The sequence below is a fragment of the Caretta caretta genome, chromosome 1 (assembly GCF_965140235.1).
Source record: "Caretta caretta isolate rCarCar2 chromosome 1, rCarCar1.hap1, whole genome shotgun sequence".
Classification (NCBI taxonomy): Eukaryota; Metazoa; Chordata; order Testudines; family Cheloniidae; genus Caretta; species Caretta caretta.
Genome location: NC_134206.1, coordinates 255,850,025 through 255,869,393, shown reverse-complemented (window position 1 = coordinate 255,869,393; position 19,369 = coordinate 255,850,025). Strand labels below are relative to the sequence as shown.

The window sequence follows — 19,369 nt, the reverse complement described above, 5'->3', positions numbered from 1 at the left end:
GGACAGCACATAAGCATTGGCCTAGACGGGGGACAGACTTAAGCAAAGGTCTAAATGCTTTCCTGAATCAGGGCTTGAATGCACATCATCGTGCACAGGACAGCTAAGCAAGGACAGCAAATGTACAGTCTTCCAAATGTGTCATACCTTTGTTTTCGAAGGACTGCCTTTTCAACGCACCTCTGCTAAGTCTGGCAGCTTTTGCTGGTGCTTTTTGTTATCAGGGACATATCTCCACTTGAAACTAGTCTGAGACCACCACTCAGTTCACAAGCAGCCAACAGATAGTAAATGCTTTCATTCACAACCAGCACTGGCTGTATTCAAACCAGTACCTCTTGTTTGCTATGTTTTTTGCCTTTGAGGCATCTCACAATATTCAGGCTAACCTTTTAACTCTTGACATTTTATTTCATGACTCAGAGCATTCTCTTATGTGCCTATCTTCCTTCTCAGTGCTAATCCATGGCAGACAATGCAATTTCTTTTTTGATTGCCATATTAGGGCTGGTACAGCTTGTATGTGTGTGTGTAAATGTAGTATTTTAATTAGGCGTTGACAGCCAAATAATTATCTCCTACCACATAAAACAAAAGAAAGCTGAGAATCATGAAACGGCAGTCTACAAAATTTTGTCTGAGAAGGGTGATATACACAGGTACCCTCTCGATATTTTCTTTGTAAATCCAGCTGCAGGTAAGGGTACCATAGAATCATAGAATCATAGAATATAAGGGTTGGAAGGGACCCCAGAAGGTCATCTAGTCCAACCCCCTGCTCGAAGCAGGACCAATTCCCAGTTAAATCATCCCAGCCAGGGCTTTGTCAAGCCTGACCTTAAAAACCTCTAAGGAAGGAGATTCTACCACCTCCCTAGGTAACGCATTCCAGTGTTTCACCACCCTCTTAGTGAAAAAGTTTTTCCTAATATCCAATCTAAACCTCCCCCAGGTTCCTTACACTTGTTTATAGGTATCTACATTTAAAGGTGTGTTTCCTAGATAGCAGGAAATAATTTCCTAGGTTAATAATTCAATATTTTTGGGGGGAGGGGGAAGGGTGAGGAATGCCTTGCCCCAGCTCCTTCCTGCTCTCCAAGGGATACTTGCAAGTTTGGACTTCAAGTGCCACTATTTTTCTCTCAAAAGTAGAAAGTATGATGACAAGAAAGAGATTTTCCCACTCCCTGAAGTTGTAACCCAAACCTTCCACCCAATGCATGGTTAAGACAATGGGCTGGATTCATCATAGATAGTAGCGATGAAATCCTGCCTCACTGAAGCCGATGGGAGTTTTACTATTGTCTTCAACAGGACCAGAATTTCATCCCCAACATTTTCCAAAAGTTGACCTTCTGAATATGTTGCAAGCCCAGCTTATCCGTTAAGACAAATATCTGCTGGAGTGTAGCCTAGTTGCATCAATTTAACTAAAATAGGTTTAAAACCCAGTTTAGTTAAATGGGTGCAAACTGCTGTATGGATACATTTATATCTGTTTAAAACTGGCTATATTGATTAGATTGCACCTGTATATTTACAAACGCCTGTTAAATGGAAATAAGCCATTCAAACCAAAATAAGAGTGCCTACACACAAAATTTGCACTGGGTTAGCTAATATATACCTTTAGTTAAACTGATGCAAGTTTGTGTATAGACTAGGCCTGTGACTCGGAGACGAAGGAAACCCTGCTTGAAGCTGGTTTAGAGCTGTTGTTCCAGGTTCCAGTCTTTGGAGTAGGGGATTGACAATGAATGCTGCCACTGGAAGTTGCCTGGTATGTTTCTGTACATTTAATTCCATTTTAAAAAATGTAAACTCTCCCAATGGGTTGTGTAATGGACACTTCTATAAATAAAATGCATACAGGAAACGTGCAAAGGAGGGTTTGGCCATTCAATGTATATGAAAACGGAGCATAAAAGGAGTGTGAATCTTTCATTACTAGGGCCCTGATCCTGCAACGAGCTTCATGCAAGTGAATTCCTGTGTTCAAAGGGAGCCCCATTGACTTCTGCACAGGTGCAAGGGTTTGCAAGCATGGAGCGCATTAGAAGATTGGGGCCTAGAGCCCGTCATTTGTTAAATGTCCTACAAACCAATCAGAACCATGCTGTCAAGAAAATACTCTCTAAACAAACCCAAAGACTGAAGCCCATTACCTGAATCATTAGTGCCAACAAATCTCAACAGCAGAAAAGATCAAATTATTTGCATTTATTAAAAAAAATACACCTGTACATTTACCTTGGGGATGCAGTAAATAGTAACACTCGATGTGCATAAAATGGTCTTCCTTCCACCAGAAATGTAACATCTGACATCTCTTTATTATTAAGAAAATGGGGATCTGGAATCACAAAAGGAAAAGAAAAACTTTAGTTGGGAACAGGTGAAATGTATAGAAAGCATTTTCCTGTTTTTGTGAGAAAAGGCAATGGCTTAAGGGGACATGTTTTTAAATGAGAAAAGCCTGTGAAGCTGGTTTGAATAGTCCGAGGTGGAAGATATATTGATATTCTAACAGAATCTGTACAAAGTCAATTAAAAAACTCTGAAAGTCATTTTTATCTCATATAAGATAACAGTCATCCATCACATGCAGTTCTTTCTAGACTTTGGCTGAACTTTGAACTGCTCCCTAGTCCTGTTCTCCCTCTGCACCTAGTGACATCTGTACTTAAGCAGACACAAGAGGCCCTGAGTCTCATGTACATTAAGGCCCTTTTACACCACTCTGGTTGTGTGGCCTGAGTGTAAAGGAATCAGACCCAAAAGTAACTTGCAAAACTGCAGGTCCAATCCTGGGCATCCAAAGACACCTATAGATTTCAATGGAAATTTTAGGCGAGTAAGAAATGCAGGATCGGGCCCCAGACCCAGTTTTTCCAATTCTGCGTTTTATAGTTTGGTGTGCTCTGTCTTCTGGCCACGACGACTGCCTAGTATATAGAAGAATGCAGTGGCTCCAGAGCACTCAAACTGAAATCACATTTCTGCTGCCAGAGTTCTTGCAGCAATGCTTAGAAACCCAAAGACTTACTTTATTTCAATCATTTTCATTAGCGTTTACCTCTTTCCTTTCTTTTGATCTCTCCAAATCCTAGGACAGCACTCTGTGAACATTGTGATCTGCACCTCACCTGTGACTTACCTAAACGAGAGGTCTGCTTTCGTTTGATTTCAACAAGCTTTGGAATAGGATAAGGTCCATAGCAATGCGTGAAAATGACAGACAGTTGCTGACTTATCACTTCATTCTATACAAAAGAAATAAATACAAGTATAAGCTTGTGGGTTAACAGGTACAAGCTCAAATCATTCCCGAGAGTTCCCTGAATAGTGCGCAATTCTAAGGTGACCAAATTGTGGTCACCAAAAGCTCTGTCAAAAATTTTGATTTACAATTATCAATTCTTCTTATCCAATCCCCCATCATCCACATTTTTGTTGTTGCTCCCTCCCAATGTGCATCACTTAAATGAAAAACTCCTTTACCAGAAGCCTTTTTTTATCCAGATAAATTCCATATCAACTGCTCCCTTCAGATAAGCAGAGTTCTACAGAAATATGGATTTAATTTCATTATTAAAATTCATTTTTACTGTAAAATGACTAAGCTGGCTTTTTAAAATGGTTTATTTTCTTTTTTAGGAGAACAAATGTTACTAAATAAACATATCTGCAATGTGCGAATGCTCCTGAAAACAGACCCTACTTTGTATGTTGATAGCTGTTTTATATCTTGTAATATAATTTCTTAATTTAATTCTAGTTATGTCTCTGATGTAATTTTGTATCCTTTTCACTGGTATTTACCCTATTGGTGTTATTCTAGCTTCTGTAAACAAGGAAGGATTGTCTAATGATGCAGCCACTAATCTGAGTCTCGCAGCTGGGTTCAGTTCTTGGCTCTGCCACAAGTTTCCTGTGTGATCTTGGGCAAGTAATTTACAGGTAAATTTTCAAAAATGTCTAAGTGCCTTAAGAGTTTAAGTCCCATTTTCAAAGGTTTTTAGGTGCTTAAAGATGCAAATAGGCGCCTAGTGGGATTTTCAAAAGTGCCTAGGTGACTAACACCCACTGCTTTCAATGGGAGTTAAGTGTTTTGGAAAATCTCACTAGGCAACTATAGGCACCTAAATACTTTAAAGATCTGGTCCTTCGGCCTTTAGGAGCCTAAATGTCACAGAAAGTCAATGGGACTTTGGCTCCTAAGTCGCTAAATCAGTTTTGAAAATGGGACTATATGCTTCTGAAAATGTCAGATTTCTGCTGGTGAAAAAGGGACCAGCTTCACTGAAGTTAATGGACTACTATGTCAATTAACATAAGCAGAGACTATGGCCCTTAATCCCTCTGGGCCTCAGTTCCTATCTGTAAAATGGGGATAACTGTACTTCTTTGCTTCACAGGGGTGTTGCAAGAATAAATGTATTAAAGATTGTGAGGAGCTCAGATACTACAGTGATGGAGGCCACAGAAATAGCCAGGTAGATATAAAATACACATAACATTAAAAATGTGAGTTGTTTAAATTCTATATTTAAAATATCTGCACAGCGCATAGAACAGAAAGTGAAGCTTTAATTCCTAAGCAGATTTCACTGAGCTCTGGAAATAGTCACTTATTCCTTAACTTACATAAAATGTTAGGTGAGGTGGCAAAGATATTGGAACAACTGTTCTACAGTATCGATTAGTATAAGAAAAATACAAATTGTGCCCTCAGATGTGCGAATGCACCTCCACATGACTTCGAAGGAAACTGCAAAAGCATCCAAGGACAGACCGTGTCTCCTGTTTCTTCAGACTTAATGCTAAGAGAAACACTCAGAAGTAGATTGCAGTGGTACCAAGCAACTCAGATTGTCAAAAAGGGTGAAATGTGTTTTTCACTGAAAACCTGAGCAGGGAGTCTGGGAATACAGCTCAAGAGACGGGAAAAACACCTGCTGTTTTGCTTAAAGAAATTGGTGACAAGGACGTCATTATACACTAGCAGCATATTTGTATTTAGTATTTTTTATACAGAGCTTAGCAAAGCACTTTACAAAGAGTGTGAATCAGACGCCTAAGAGAAAAGGAAGGTTTAAGACCAGATTTAAAGAGGAAAGCGTCTGGGTGTCCTGCCTATGCTACTGGTACAACCATGATTTTGTAACTGGTTCATGACATGCGTCTGACCCAATTACAACACACAAGGCTGAGCTGCATCCACAGAGCATGTTTTGTTTGTTTGTTTTTTGCAGCACTCCCATGTGTCAACCAAGATTAAGTAGCCACATCTACCTTGCTGTCGAAGGTTGTTTGTATCAGTGCCACATGGGGAAATCTGGGCAGCTATCCCCATGTCCCTCACCAGGGGACAGAGTGTTTGGAGGACATGCAAAGCAGGACACCAGCAGCATGTGGAGCATTGCACTCTGGGAGGTCCTTCCACACAGAGAACTGAAAAGGAGGAGGGCTAGCCAACCTGATTACACAGGCATTTAGGAGGTCCCATTTATACTGCAAAACATGGTGTGATAAATTGGTTACAGGAAGACTGTAACCACCTTAGGACACTGACCTGGGCAAAGCATTGTCAGCTGCCACAAGTTATTAACAGAGTATTAACCATATGGTACTGCAGACACAAACTACATCATGATACTGTTGTGTCTCTGACTACAAACTCGGGTAAAAGCTGTAGTGTAGACAGGGCCTTAGTTACACTACCTGGCTGTGCAATAGATTTACACATTGTATATCAATTAAGAAAAGTGGAGCAGGGCGGGGGATGAAAAGGGATAGGGGACAGAGTTAGGAGCAAAAGAGTGCTGACGTGTGGAGTTGTGTAGGCCAGGCTGGTGTGACTAAGAACAGCTTGTGGGTGATATAGGTCACACAGGTAAGTCACACAGCTCCTCAAATAAGTGACATGGGATGTATATATGAAAACAAATCACACAGGTGCTTATGTGCCTGATTTTGGAGTTTCTGATCTTTCCTGGGAACGCAGATTTATAGGAAAGAGATCTTACAGTTGGAAACTCCATCTCATCCTGGCGGACGAAGACCTGGCCTCAGTTATTCCCGCCTTCGCCACCTCTCGGCTGTACTGCAGCAATGTGATACACCTGGACATGAAGCAGTCAGCACTTAGGAGACTCCAACCAGTTCAGAATGCTGCAGAACGCCTCCTTAGCAACGCAGGCTACCGTGAGTACATCAAACCTGGCTTCTGCTCTCTATAATAGCCTCCCATAGAATACTGAATTAAGTTCAAGGTCTTGGTCCTTAATGTCAAAGCTCTCCATGTCTTCCTGGGCCCAAGGTCTCTAAAAGATTGTCTAAAGCTCTGGGATAAAGACCATGATTGGCAACTTCATTCCTTTGGCACCATGGAGCTTGCAACAATAAGAGTAAAGCTTGTCTGTGCAGGAGACACAGATTTCTCCGGGGGTGTTCTGAGACTGTGGAATGAACTCCCCAGGGAAATAAGGACCTCCGCAAACCTCACCACTTTCTACACCAAGTGCCAGGTGCATTTTTTTGACCTTGCCTTCTCTTACATAAACACAGAGTAACAGGTGTGTATATGTATAAACCCATACACTACCAAAACAAGACACTCCATTGCACCCGTTTCTCCCTCCGGGAGAGGTTGAGAGAACAAACAACACATAACAGATGCATAGTCACATGGCTTAATGCATTGCTGGAAGGCATTCAGATACTACACTGATGAACGCACCATAAAATTCTATATAGAGAGTAGAATATAAGAGAAAGAAAAAAACAAACAAATCATTCTATTTTACACAGTGTGGAACTTTGTATTTGTAGTACTGTCAGTAGTTTTCATTTTGGGGGCAGTCCAGACATATGGTTGGTGTTGACAAAGTCAGTAGTTCACAAAATCAACAGACACAGCTGAAAGGCCAAAAAATTGCTAAGCTGAAAAGACGACAGGAGGGTAACTCACTGCTAGTTCAGATTCATGGTTCCCAAACAATAAGTTTTCACCAAGGACGTGGAGCGGAAAGGAGAAAGTCATTAGAACAGGGTAGCTCAGACTCCCACACACATGCTGGCCTTTGAGGGATGTGGATACTGGATATGATCTCTGAAGCCTGCAGATTTTAACAATAAACCAGGCAGGAAGAAGCAGCAGAGAGGGTAGATAAAAGGGAGCCTTTGTCAGAGATGGAAGTCTATGATCCTGGGCTGCTGAGTAATAAATAGCTTTCACAGAGGAACTTAAGGCCAAATTCTGCTCTTGGATGTGTGCTGGGGGGGCTCCCATTGGGAGCCAAGCACAAGCAATGAAGAATGGAGCTTGGCCCATTAAAATTGCCATACTGGAAGATAGAAACAATCCAGTAAATCCAACATTCCTTCAGACCGTCGCCTTAACTAGATAGTTCAGCATCTGCCACGGTTACTAAGCCCACCCTGTGAAACACCTGCACAGTCTGGGAGGAAATTCTTCTTTACCCCATCGGATCAGCTTATCCCTGTCACCCCACCACTTGATAAGAAAGTAAAGGCTGCAGGAGCTTCTTTTGTCTAGGATGACATTGAAATTGAAGGATCAAACAATTTGTCTTTTTTTCCTGCAGTCTGATGTTGGAAAGATTTTGCTGCCAGCATATGTGATGCTGAGAACTGGACTGAGGCCAACCTCCTTTCATACATGGGTATTCAGTTGCTGGCGAGGAGAGTTGGATGTGTTTCTATATGGTATGAGAGGGAATACAGTTTCACATTGGATATAATGAGGATATTACCCAACCGAGAGGTAATTTACACAAAGGCAAGAGGGAACAACAGCTCAGTCACTTCACGGAGGTGGTATTTCTGATAGGGAGACAGTAAGAAATTTTGCTTTGTTAGGACAGAGGCAGTTGTCTGCCTTAACAGCGTTCTTCAGAAGAGACTGAAAGCAATTTGCAATATTTTGTGAATATATTGCACTGACATTGGTTGGCGGGACGAATGAGTTTCTCTGTCTACGCAAAGCTGAAGCCTTTCAAGCGCCCTGAGCAGAGACCCTTTGCTCACTGTTCTGGAGCAGAAGAGGGAAGATAGAACCAGCCAGTGGGCTGTATGTGTGGATGGTCTTTCAAAACCCCCTTTGCTGAAGGTCTGTGGCAGTGCTCAGCAAAGGCTACTCCAAACTATTTGCTCCTTAGAGTTCCCTGCCTCGACCCATATCATTTTATGGCCCGATCGTGCAAGGTGCTGAACACCCTTGGAGATACTGAACACCCGTCACTCACATTTACTTTTGAGAGCTATTGAGGGCACTCAGCCCTTCTTAGGATCACAAACCCAAGAAAGAATCATAATAGGGGGAAAATTGGTTTATTGTGTCCAGTTAGGTTAAAATTCAGTTCTTCTCTTTCTTTCTGACTTCTAAGATACTTGACCATGCCCTTATCTTCTCCTACAGCTTCTTCCAGTCCCATGTTGCTTTTCTCCAGTCTGTCCAAAACACAGCTGCTAAGATGGTCGATTAGACCATATCACTCCTATAACTCCCTCCACTGGCTTTGTAACAAATTATGCTTCTTGGCCTTTCCTTTGAAGCCCTGCACATCTCTGCCCCAGACTATGTTTTGGATTTGGTTCCTAATCACATCCCCTTCCCTCAAGCCCCATCTATGCCAGCCTCCCTATCACGTTGGTTCCTTCTGCTATTGTTTCCTGCTAGGCCCTCAAATCCCTCCCAAAGACTCACTTTGACACCAGGCCCCCAAACACTAACTTACAGTAGACACATACCTTCTAAACAGAAAAGTAATGTTCTAAGGTAACAATTATTCAAGGTCTCTCAGTCTCTGCCTTTTAGCAGAGCCATGGCACAGCTCAGGGGAATATGGATGTATGCAAAGGTACCTTTAAGCCACTTTTGCTTTCCTGGATCCTAGGGCTGCTGGGAGCCTGGCTACACCTGGCAAAACATACAGCAGCCTGAAGGCTGCTCTACACTATGCTGTTTGCCCATAGCTCCATTGGATAATTGCAGCAGTGGGAGCTCACCAGGGTGAACCAATCTATTGAGAAACCAGTCCATGGCAGGCAGAGGTGCCCCTGAATGATTACTCTACCCAACACCTCTCACCACCATAAAGGGACATATGGAGTTAAGTGGTGCAGAGGCTGTTGTGTGGCCCCCCCATGTCTGAATGACCATCCCCACTTTAGTAAGAGATTTTCCGTGTCATATCTCTCTGAACCTTTTCATTCTTCCTTAGGTATTTCTGGTCAGGTTCTGCAGTAGAATTCACTTTTATTAGCTGCATCAAACCTGGTTAAATGTCACTTCAGAGGGCTGCTCCTAGATGATTAAATAGCATACACATAATTACTATTAGTCAACAACTGTAAGGTAGGGAAGCCGTAGAGATTGGATGTACAGTTAGAGGCAACGAACTGCGTAACAAAATAGGTTTTGTTAGCATCAAATGCAGGCCCTTGCATGGCAAAATGGAATTAATCGCAGGTGATGCTCGGAAAACTGCCAAGATTCTGTTTCAAAAGGTTCTTTATATCACAGCCATGCATTGTGTACAGACACCTCAGCTCCAAGAGCTCAGTCTAATTCCTGGGTGATAAACTAGAAGAGGGCAGACATATCATAGAAACAGTGCATCCAGTTTCTGACAAAACAGGTATCACATACACAGCATTCTTCGTAAAACTGTGAAACTTCTGCTCAAATATCCTTTGGGTGCAGTACAGGTAAGCATGTGAATAGAAGGCAGTAAAATCAAATCCGGGTTAGTATGAATATGAATCTATGCTACAAAAACATGATGACACTGAGTTAATAATCTGTTATTAACATGCCACTCTGTACCTGATGTCCACGTCTCACATGGAGAATGCAAGATGTACATGTGTGGAGGACTTGGGTCCTGGTTATTCTGAACTGTTTAGACACAGAAGTACTGAAAATGATGATAGGCAACACTACAGACAACTGCAAGTACCAGAGTATGGTGAAACCTGTTTTAAGAGACCATCCAATGGCCCAGAAAAAAGATCCATCACCTACTTATCTGAAGTTCAGACAAAACTGCACTAGTCATCTTGAGGATTCTTTAAAATGGTCACTGTTGATGGCCATGGATCACTTAGAGGTGGTCCTTAGAGTAGGTTACACTGTTTTTTTTCTTCTTGCTGAACAATACTTACTTTTACAATATAAAAAATAAAATGAAAATTGTGATCTCCTCCAGTCCCTACCTCCTGCCAGAAAGAGCTTATCATTCTGTATGTGATTGATCCTAGAATACAACAGCATGCATCCGGGCACTGCTAAGAGATGAAGGGCCCTTGAGGGGGTGCACAGGGACACTGGGGATGAAAAGGGTATTCCTTCCCCATGGCATTATTTAGGACCAACCTCAAGCTGGAGTCCTTGCACTATCTCTAGCACAAAGACAGCTTCGGGCTAGTGCCCCCATTGGAGCTAACCTCTACAAAGAAGAGAAAGGAGGGGCAGTGAGAAGATGGGGACCATGGGCTTAGAGCTGGTTAGAAAATGTTGGCTTTTTTTCCCCCTCCCATAGAAAACTTCCATTTTTCAGTGGAAATTTGAAAACCAAAATATTTTGACTTGGAATTCCTGCTGCGGAGCCTCATGTTCCCATTCTCCTCTACAGGGTGGGCTCCCCTGGTTGGACTACAACTCCCATGATGCACCACGATCTCCTCTCTTGGACACGGGAGGTAGTGTATCATGGGAGTCTGTGACCATAAGGAATGTACCTCCAGCTAGGGAGCCCAACCCATAGAGGAGAATGGGCACATGAAGCAATCAAACTACAACTCCTACAAGGCACAGTGGCAGTATTTCCAAATCAAAATATTATGGTTATCATTCAAAATGCATCCATTTTCAAGAGCTTGATTTTTTGATAGAAATTCAAAATATTCTGTGGAAGGCAGAAACTTTTTGTGAAAAACCCAACTTTCCATTGAAAAACTGTTGTCAATGGGAACATTTCAACCAGCCCTAGATGGGCCTTTCCTTCCTTCCTACCCAGCAGAGTACTACAGCCGTCTAAGGCATGGCCCCTAGGAGCTCAGGGAGATACACTGCCTCCTGAATCTTCCCCTATGGCACTGGAGCTAACTCATCTTCACAAGCTGTGTTCTTTGGTTAGTCAATTTCAAACCCTCACACTGCTAGGGAAATTTTCAAAAGGAGACCCACTTGATTATACTCTGTTCAATGCAACATACATCCAGCTTCCTCATTCTCCAACCCAACATCTTGGATTATCCAGGGCCTACCGGGGAACCTGAAGATTTCCAGAAGCTGTGTCTGGCCCTTCACTTTAACTGACATGGGAAGGGGAGAGAGGAGTGGAAGAAAAGAGATCAACAGCACCTGCTGAATGTTGGAATACTCTGAGAGACCTCTCCTAGAAATTTGTTTTAAAATAGATGAAACCTGGCAGCACAGTAATAGGACACACATCTCCTCCTCTTCCTCTTTTTGTTAAGTTTCAATTTATAATTATTCTCCTACTTGATGTCAGATATTTCAGGCCTTTCCTATTGCTCCTGTTGCTTCCAGACGCATGAAAATTGTTTTCACAATAGTTAATGCTTCTTGCCAGAGGCTCATAAGTGCTGTTATTTCTGAAGAGATTATAGAAATTATAGAAATGTAAAGCTGGAAGGGACCTCCAAAATTCAAGTCCAGCTCCTTGTGCTGAGGCAGGACTAACCAAATCTAGAAAATCTTTGGGCAAAAGTTTTAAAAGCACATAAGTGACTAAAGAGCCTAAATCCAATTGACTGTCAATGAGATGTATGCTCCTGAGTCACTACTGAAAATGGGACTTAGGCACCTAAATCACTTAGACATTTTTGAAAATGTTGTCCTTCATCTCCCATTTCTGTTTGTTGCCTGTTTTCTCTTTTCTCCTCCACTCCGTCATCTTTGATCTCAATTTCTATTTTTTTTTCGTTTCCACACCCACACCTCTCTTTGTCAATCTTCTATTTTATTCACTGTCCTTGACATCTCCCTCCTCGCCTTACCTTGTAACTATGATTCTTAGAAATCCATTTATGTGCTTAAAATAAAGCTGATTATTGTTCAAAAATTGATTATTATCTACTGTGTACAGAGAAGAGCTGGTCAAATGTTTTTCAATTTTTCAAAAAAATTCATTGCAAATTTGTACAAACCTTTTTTTTTTTTTGCTGTTTTTTGACCAGTTTAGAAAGTTGTCGACATTTTTTGGAAATCTGAAATTTTGAGGAAACAGTTTTGTAAAACAAATCTGCATTTCTTAGCCAGCTTTACTACAAAGCCTGGTTAATAACCCACTTAATAGACTATGTCCTGGATAGACCTAGAATATCACCAGTAGAAACAACAGGGAAGTTACAGAATGCTACTGGAGGTGAAGGCCCACCCAGAAGGTTTCAAATAGTTTTGTCTGGTCAATGCACCACCAGGAAACTGGACATATGGAGAATTCCTCTAGTGTTGGGCCCTGATTCAGTAAAGCATCTCTATTCATGACAGTTATTAAGCACAGGCAATGAGGTGTAAACATGTGCTAAGGTGCTGTTCTGAATCTGGGCTATAGATAGGATCCAATAGAGTGGCATATACCAGCCCCATGCCCACACTATGGAAGAGGCTCGGTGTAGGGGGCAGTGAGAAGGTTGCAAGGGCCAATATTTGGAATTTTTTAAGTTTCATATCTGAAAACTATCCCAAGACATCTAAAGACAATAGGATATTAACATCCATGGACAAAGTACGCACTAGATGATGTCAGTTCTTTCTTTGGTACTGCTGACAACATCTCTTGCTGTACTGCATGGAACTCTGGTGATTTTAATTTGAATCTTAGTTCAGAGCAAGCAGCATATTTGAGATCTGAGCCCAAACATCCTAAAAAGTTTGGGGATGTTTAGATCTGAGGTTTTAATTCAGGCTCATCTTTAGTTTAGGCTCTAGACTGTAGCTTTCTTCTCCGCTCATTAGCGGTAGCCATATGTGATGGGGCGCCTGCCCCACCCCTATGAGAGATAGGGCTAGAGTAGGCCAGAGTGGCTGTGCAGAAGGCAGCCAATCAGGAAAAGGCCTACTGGGAGTCAATCAGGGTCAGTATTACAGCCAGCCAATCAGGGCTAGGCTAGGCCCTATATAAAGGCTGCCCAGGAAGGGAGCAGGCAGTCTGTTCTAGACCTTCATGGGGGAAGGTCTGTCTCCTGGGCAGGAGACAGGCACCTCGGACAGAGCAGTGCTGGGCAGGCTTGGGGGAGCATAGAAGGGCTCTGGCCCAATACCTGCCAGACTGCAGGCCCTGAGAGAAAGGGCCTAGAGGGTGCGAAGGGCCAGAGGGGAAGTGGCCCAGGGACAGTTAGACAAGGGGAGAGAAGCAGGGCAGGGAGGCTGCCACTAGAGGGTCCCTGGGTCGGGACCCAGAGTAGTGGGTGGGCCTGGGTCCCCCCCTTCTTCCTTGTACAGCACCTGGCCATGGAAGGGTGGCCGTGACAGACTGCAACCGGCCCTTGAACAGAGGGGCTATACTCAAGCGGTTGTGGTTGGCCGCTGCGGCAGGAGTGAACTGGAAAGACGGCTGTTAACCCCCACCCCCTCCCCAGAAGGGGGCGAGTGTGGACTTGGGGGCACTGTTGGAGGGCAGTGTCCTGAAGAGGATGCCGCAAGCTGGGAGCAACGTGGGTTGAGATGCCAATCGAGGGCAAGAGACGGACGGGACACCACCGGCAGAGGGCGCTCCGCATGAACTGAGCTAATTCCCGGACTGAACAGCAGGAGGCGCTGCAGTGGGGAGTCCCAACCCCGTCACACCATATTACAGTCAAACTCTGCTGGAACATCTCAGAGAGTTCTCTTTTGTAAACAAGAAACAAAGAAAAGTCTCTTCATGGAGGCATTTTTAGCACAGACTGGAGGAATGCACATATTCTATAACAGGGCAGAATAATAATCAAAAGCCAGCTTTGTGTTACGTAAACACCAATTTTTATTGGACACTAGAGATTTCAATGAGAAGTTTTGTGAATTTTCTTTGGGTCTTGAACAACACATTACAGATGTTGACATACAGTAATTCAGTGGCATCTCTTTCTCTTTTCTTCTAATTCTGCAATAACAAGATATCCAATATCTTGAGAGGGGTCAAAACTCTGTTTTCTGCTCTATATAGCTTCTAAAGCAGGGATCGACAACCTTTGGCCCGCGGCCTGCTAGGGTAAGCCCCTTGGAGGGCTGGGCCAGTTTGTTTACCTGCTGCGTCCACAGGTTCGGCTGACCGCAGCTCCCACTGGCCACAGTTCGCCGCTCCAGGCCAATGGGGCTGCGGAAAGCAGCGGCCAGCACATCCCTCGGCCCGTGCTGCTTCCCACAGCCCCCATTGGCCTGGAGCGGTGAACCGTGGCCAGTGGGAGCCGCGATCAGCTGAACCTGTGGACACGCAGATAAACAAACCAAACCAACCCAGCCCGCCAGGGGGCTTACCCTGGCAGGCCGTGTGCCAAAGGTTACCGATCCCTGTTCTAAAGCTTATCTCAGGGCTGATAGCTCCTTACTGTCTCCTACTTCTGTCTGTAAACCACTCTTGTGTGCTGGACATGAATTTGCGTGGTTAAGAGCCTCATTTGTCCCAGAAATGGCAATATTTTTCCTCATCCAAAGGACCAAGTCCTCTGGCAGACCACTACTTTACTGATAGGTTTAGTGTCACAAGTTTTGTTATAGTGGCTCTCTATATTGTTATAGTGGCTCTCTAAATTGTCCTTTAAACCAGGGTTGTTCTCTCTGAGTTCTCCTCATCCTTTTTAGTGATACTGCCTTCTCTAGTACATCTTGTTCCTGGCGTGGTGAAGGGTTCATGCTGACTACCAGCATTCCCCCTCAGGGTTGGACACAAATGATCTGTGCATTCTGATATTTCTGTCTCAGAAGCATGGAAATATCACTGGATTATGCATTTGCTAAAAGGGGGAGATATTTAGAACCATAAAGGGAAATTAGGAGATCAACTCCCATTGAAATTCAATGGGAGCTGGGTGCCTAACTTCCATTTGTGCCTTGGAAATCTTCCCCCAATTGTCTCAGTACATTTGCTAAAAATGTACTGACTGTTCTTCCCATGATTTCACTTTCTAAGAGGTAATGTTATCTAGGACTTCAGCTCATCCACACACACCCATCTTGCCTGATTTACTAGATTTTGTTTCCATTCTTTGTTCCAAAGCTGGAGTTTCCAAAAATATGTTTTTCTTTCTGTGTTCAGCAGCAGCATTTCAGCATATAAAGGGGAGCAGAGAATGCCAACTGCAGCCAGCCAGCCAGCAAAACTCTGACAGCAGTTCTGCCTTGCTGCAAACTTCCCACAGGAATGTTTGCATCTGGATCCTAAAATCTAGATACTGCTAGGGAGGTGGGCCAGAGCCCCAGGGGGACGCAGGTCCAAGTTCTGACATTCTGCAGTGTGGATGCAAGTCAAGCCATAGACCCGAATCTGTCAAGTGCAGTATGGATGTGTTAGCACAGCTGTGAGACCCGGGTCCAGCAACTACAAATCCAGATTCACAATACAGTGTGGACACTCAAGCACAGGCTTGGAAACACCCAGTTCACAAGCCTGGTTCCCACCGTCCCAGGTTTAGTGTGCAGTGTAGACAAACTCTAGGTGGCTTGGGAACTTCTAGGAATGTTTCCTCATGTAGCAGCTCAATTTGAGCAAGGGCAAGGAAGGTCTTGTGGCTAAAGTACAAGAATGGGAGTAACCAAACCGGGTTCTATTCATGGATCTGTCCCCATGATTATGGGACAGTCACTTAGACCACATTTTTAATAAGTGGCCACTGATCTTGGGTGCTTCAACTTCTGGGTGCCCAACTTTATACAACCTGGGCCTGACTTTCAGATGTGTAGAGCACCCTGCAGCTCCCATGGTGAAAATGTGGCTGCATGCCTCTCTGTGCCTCAGTTTCTCCATTTGTAAAACCAGGATAAGATTTACCTATCTCACAGGGGGATAATGAGGCGCAATTCATTAATACTGAAGTTACTGGATGAATGGAACTATTTATAGAAGTGCAAAGTGTTGCTATTCTTAAATATAAATTGTCACTCAAGAACAATACACTGAGCATCATGATATGCATCATATGGGACATGCTATTTTTATATTGACCAATAAATTTTTAGTGACTTCTGTCTCTTCTGTAAAAAGTTACTTATTTTACCTTTATTTCCCCCCAACACACTTGTTAAGGAAATGTTTCGGGCCAGCCTGTGGTATTTAACAAAGGAGGCATAATCCCTCCCTGAGCTCCCAGCACACAGGGGAGGGCATGTCCCTTTGGATAAATCATGCTCCCCCTGACTCTACAAATTGTGGGACAGGGTCTGAACCAAAGACCCGCTCCTTTCCCACCCCTCTATGTGTGGATTTCCATTCCTGGGTGTGCATGGAGGGAACAGTCTCTGCCCTGGCCCTTGTATGGAGTATGCAAGTGGAGTGGGAGGCCCCTTGAACCAATACCTTTCCCCACAGCTCTCCCACACCATGACCAGGGACAACTTAAGTCTTTTTGTAGAATCTTTCTCCTGGAAAGCTTCTAAAAGTTCCTTGTTTCCTTCCAATATTCTTAAGTCCCTTTATTTTAGGATTTACCGAAACTTTCCTGGGTTTTACAAAAGCCATTATTCAGTTTTTACTGATTTTTTTTTTCACCCAAATTTTGGAAATGCCAGAACTCTCCAGAACCAGCTCCCTGCTCCAGAAGGCAACCTGGACCGCACATCTCTCCTTCTGGAGCGGGGAGCCAGGGCAGAACTGCTGGAATTAGTTGCTGGTGTACATTCTGTTGTCTGATCCATGCCCACCACGTACACGTTACTAGCTTTACAGACAGCAGAGATAGTTGTCAGCATTCAAAGCAAATAAAAGTTAGAGAACTACTTTTCTTGCTAAAATGGATTGAAAATGAAAAGCTGTATCTGACTACATTTCAGAACAAAAGGGGCTTTCCTAAAAGTTTAAAGACACAAAAACAGAAGAGAGTGACATTTACCCTGATATTTATTCTGGAAAACTCTAAGGATTTTGCTTTTGCACTATGACAGGTTTCAGAGTAACAGCCGTGTTAGTCTGTATTCGCAAAAAGAAAAGGAGTACTTGTGGCACCTTAGAGACTAACCAATTTATTTGAGCATGAGCTTTCGTGAGCTACAGCTCACTTCATCGGATGCATACCGTGGAAACTGCAGCAGACATTATATACGCACAGCGATCATGAAACAATACCTCCTCCCACCCCACTGTGGGGTATTGTTTCATGATCTCTGTGTGTATATAATATCTGCTGCAGTTTCCACGGTATGCATCCGATGAAGTGAGCTGTAGCTCATGAAAGCTCATGCTCAAATAAATTGGTTAGTCTCTAAGGTGCCACAAGTACTCCTTTTGTTTTTGCACTGATTTTCACTGATTTTTTTTAACTTTTGTAATAAACACTAATAAATTCCCAAGAAATTTTAAACAAAACAAACACTGAAAACAAAGGGCCTTAGACACCGTGTATATGTTCTAGCCTTCTTTCTGCAAAGGAGCTGTTCGCAAGAGCCCATTTGGTCAAGGCCATGACAATAATTCTTGCTATTGGCAGACATCTTCTAAGTCTTTATAGTGTCACACAATGATTCACTGTACAGTTAAGCATATGAAATGATGTGTGTGTATATAGTGTGGAGGCAAGTTGGATAGCATGGAATTTCTATCTTACTGGCTTTTTCTGCTATTTCAGTTGTTCCCCCGCTCCTCCAGCAGTTTGGCTTTAAAGTGAACCCAAAGCAGAACAAGCTGGCTCTACTTTACTACAATGCCTCCTACAAGACAGAGACTCCCGAAGACCTATTTTGACATATCAGAGGGGTATAATTCTGTCTAAATAAATTATTTTAAAGCTGACCATGTGAAAACCACTGGCTTTGGCTGTAGTCACCCAAGAAAACAACAATTTATTGTATCCTTTATCCCAGATTAAAGTTCCTAAATAATCCCTGTAAAGGTTTCAGTCCAATTAGTTTTATTTCATCTTTCAAATAGAATAGCAATTTGCTGTCCGGTGTTGGATAAATAGGCATTAGGCCTGTTGAGGGGCCCACACATTCCAGGATTTAGAATAATTTCCTCAAAGCTATCTCTAGAATCCTCCACAGATACCGATCCAGCATCAACTAATTCTGAAGTTGAAATTCATAGGAGCTAGGGGCAGGATGATCTCAATAACAGGCCTTCGCCCCTGGAATCCATTCCTACAGGAATATATATTTGAGCCCGAGCCCTGACCACTTTTGGAGTGGAATGTAAGAAACATCTGTGTCTCGGTCTCCGACTAACTGCTAGTTCCACAATCTTTTCGTATTCAGTGAGTAGGTCAAAACCTCTGCCTTTTAACATTAACTAAATTGCTGCTGCAGATTATATGCTGCCTACATTGGTGTTCAGGAGGTAGGTAGGAAATGTTATTCACTCTCATGCTAAACAAGCAAGGGGGGCCCTTACTAATGTGTATCATAATACATCATTAAAATAATATGCAAATAGTTTTGATATCAGACTCCTGCTGCTTCTCAATTTGGCCACTAAAATACTTGCTTCTTGTCAGTAATAGATTATGCTTGATTGGGGCTTTCTAGGAGAGGACTTGGTTGTGTTTTGAAGTCAATGGGAGCAGCAGGGGAGCTAATTTTGGCTGAATCAAGTTGGAAAAGAAAATATCCAGCCTTCATTGGGGGAAGATATTTCCACTTTCCCTGGACACCTGCCCCAGCTCTATTTTAGCTGCATACTTGTATGTATCTCACTAAAAGCTCAGTTGTCTGGGTCAGAAAAGGTCTGATTGAAGGAATGATATGGGGGTGGGGGAAATGAATGCTGGTTTATGGGAGATTTTTTTTTTTTTAAATTGTTTTTGCCTGGACATTAGGCCACCAAGATAGTGGAAGATTTTTTCCACTGATATTTAAAGGGAAAGAAGTAGATATTCTATGACCTAAATAGGTTGTCGGGTTGTATAAGTCCTCACAAAAGCTTCCACATGGGGGGCAGAAAGGCTTGTGAGAAGATAATATTTGGAACTGAAAACTGGCTCAAGAAATCCAAAGCAAATATGAATATTAGCGTTGCTGTACGGCCCTAGAAAGCAAACTAGAGAGAGAGAGAGACTAACCTTGGTTGACTCAGCTATCAGCATCTCTTGCTGTACTACGCTGATCCTTGTGACTTTAATTTTACCACTCGGCTTTAGCTTCTGTTGTCTCTCCAGCTCACTGTTAGTGTCAGTATTAAGCTGTCCTATC

General features: G+C 43.0%; 1 protein-coding gene across 2 annotated transcripts in view; it reads right to left on the bottom strand.

Moving 5' to 3' along the window:
* Window positions 1-19,369, bottom strand: part of ABTB3 (ankyrin repeat and BTB domain containing 3) — a 293,163-nt gene that overhangs the window by 21,152 nt on the left and 252,642 nt on the right. The window contains exons 12-14 of one of the 2 annotated variants that reach the window (XM_075123440.1): window positions 9,854-9,925; window positions 3,158-3,263; window positions 2,251-2,353 (exon numbers count right to left, since the gene is read on the bottom strand). In XM_075123440.1, the coding sequence (XP_074979541.1) occupies window positions 2,251-2,353; window positions 3,158-3,263; window positions 9,854-9,925 (281 nt within the window). The remainder of the gene's footprint in view (window positions 1-2,250; window positions 2,354-3,157; window positions 3,264-9,853; window positions 9,926-19,369) is intronic. The other variant, XM_048832361.2, reaches the window with a different exon arrangement.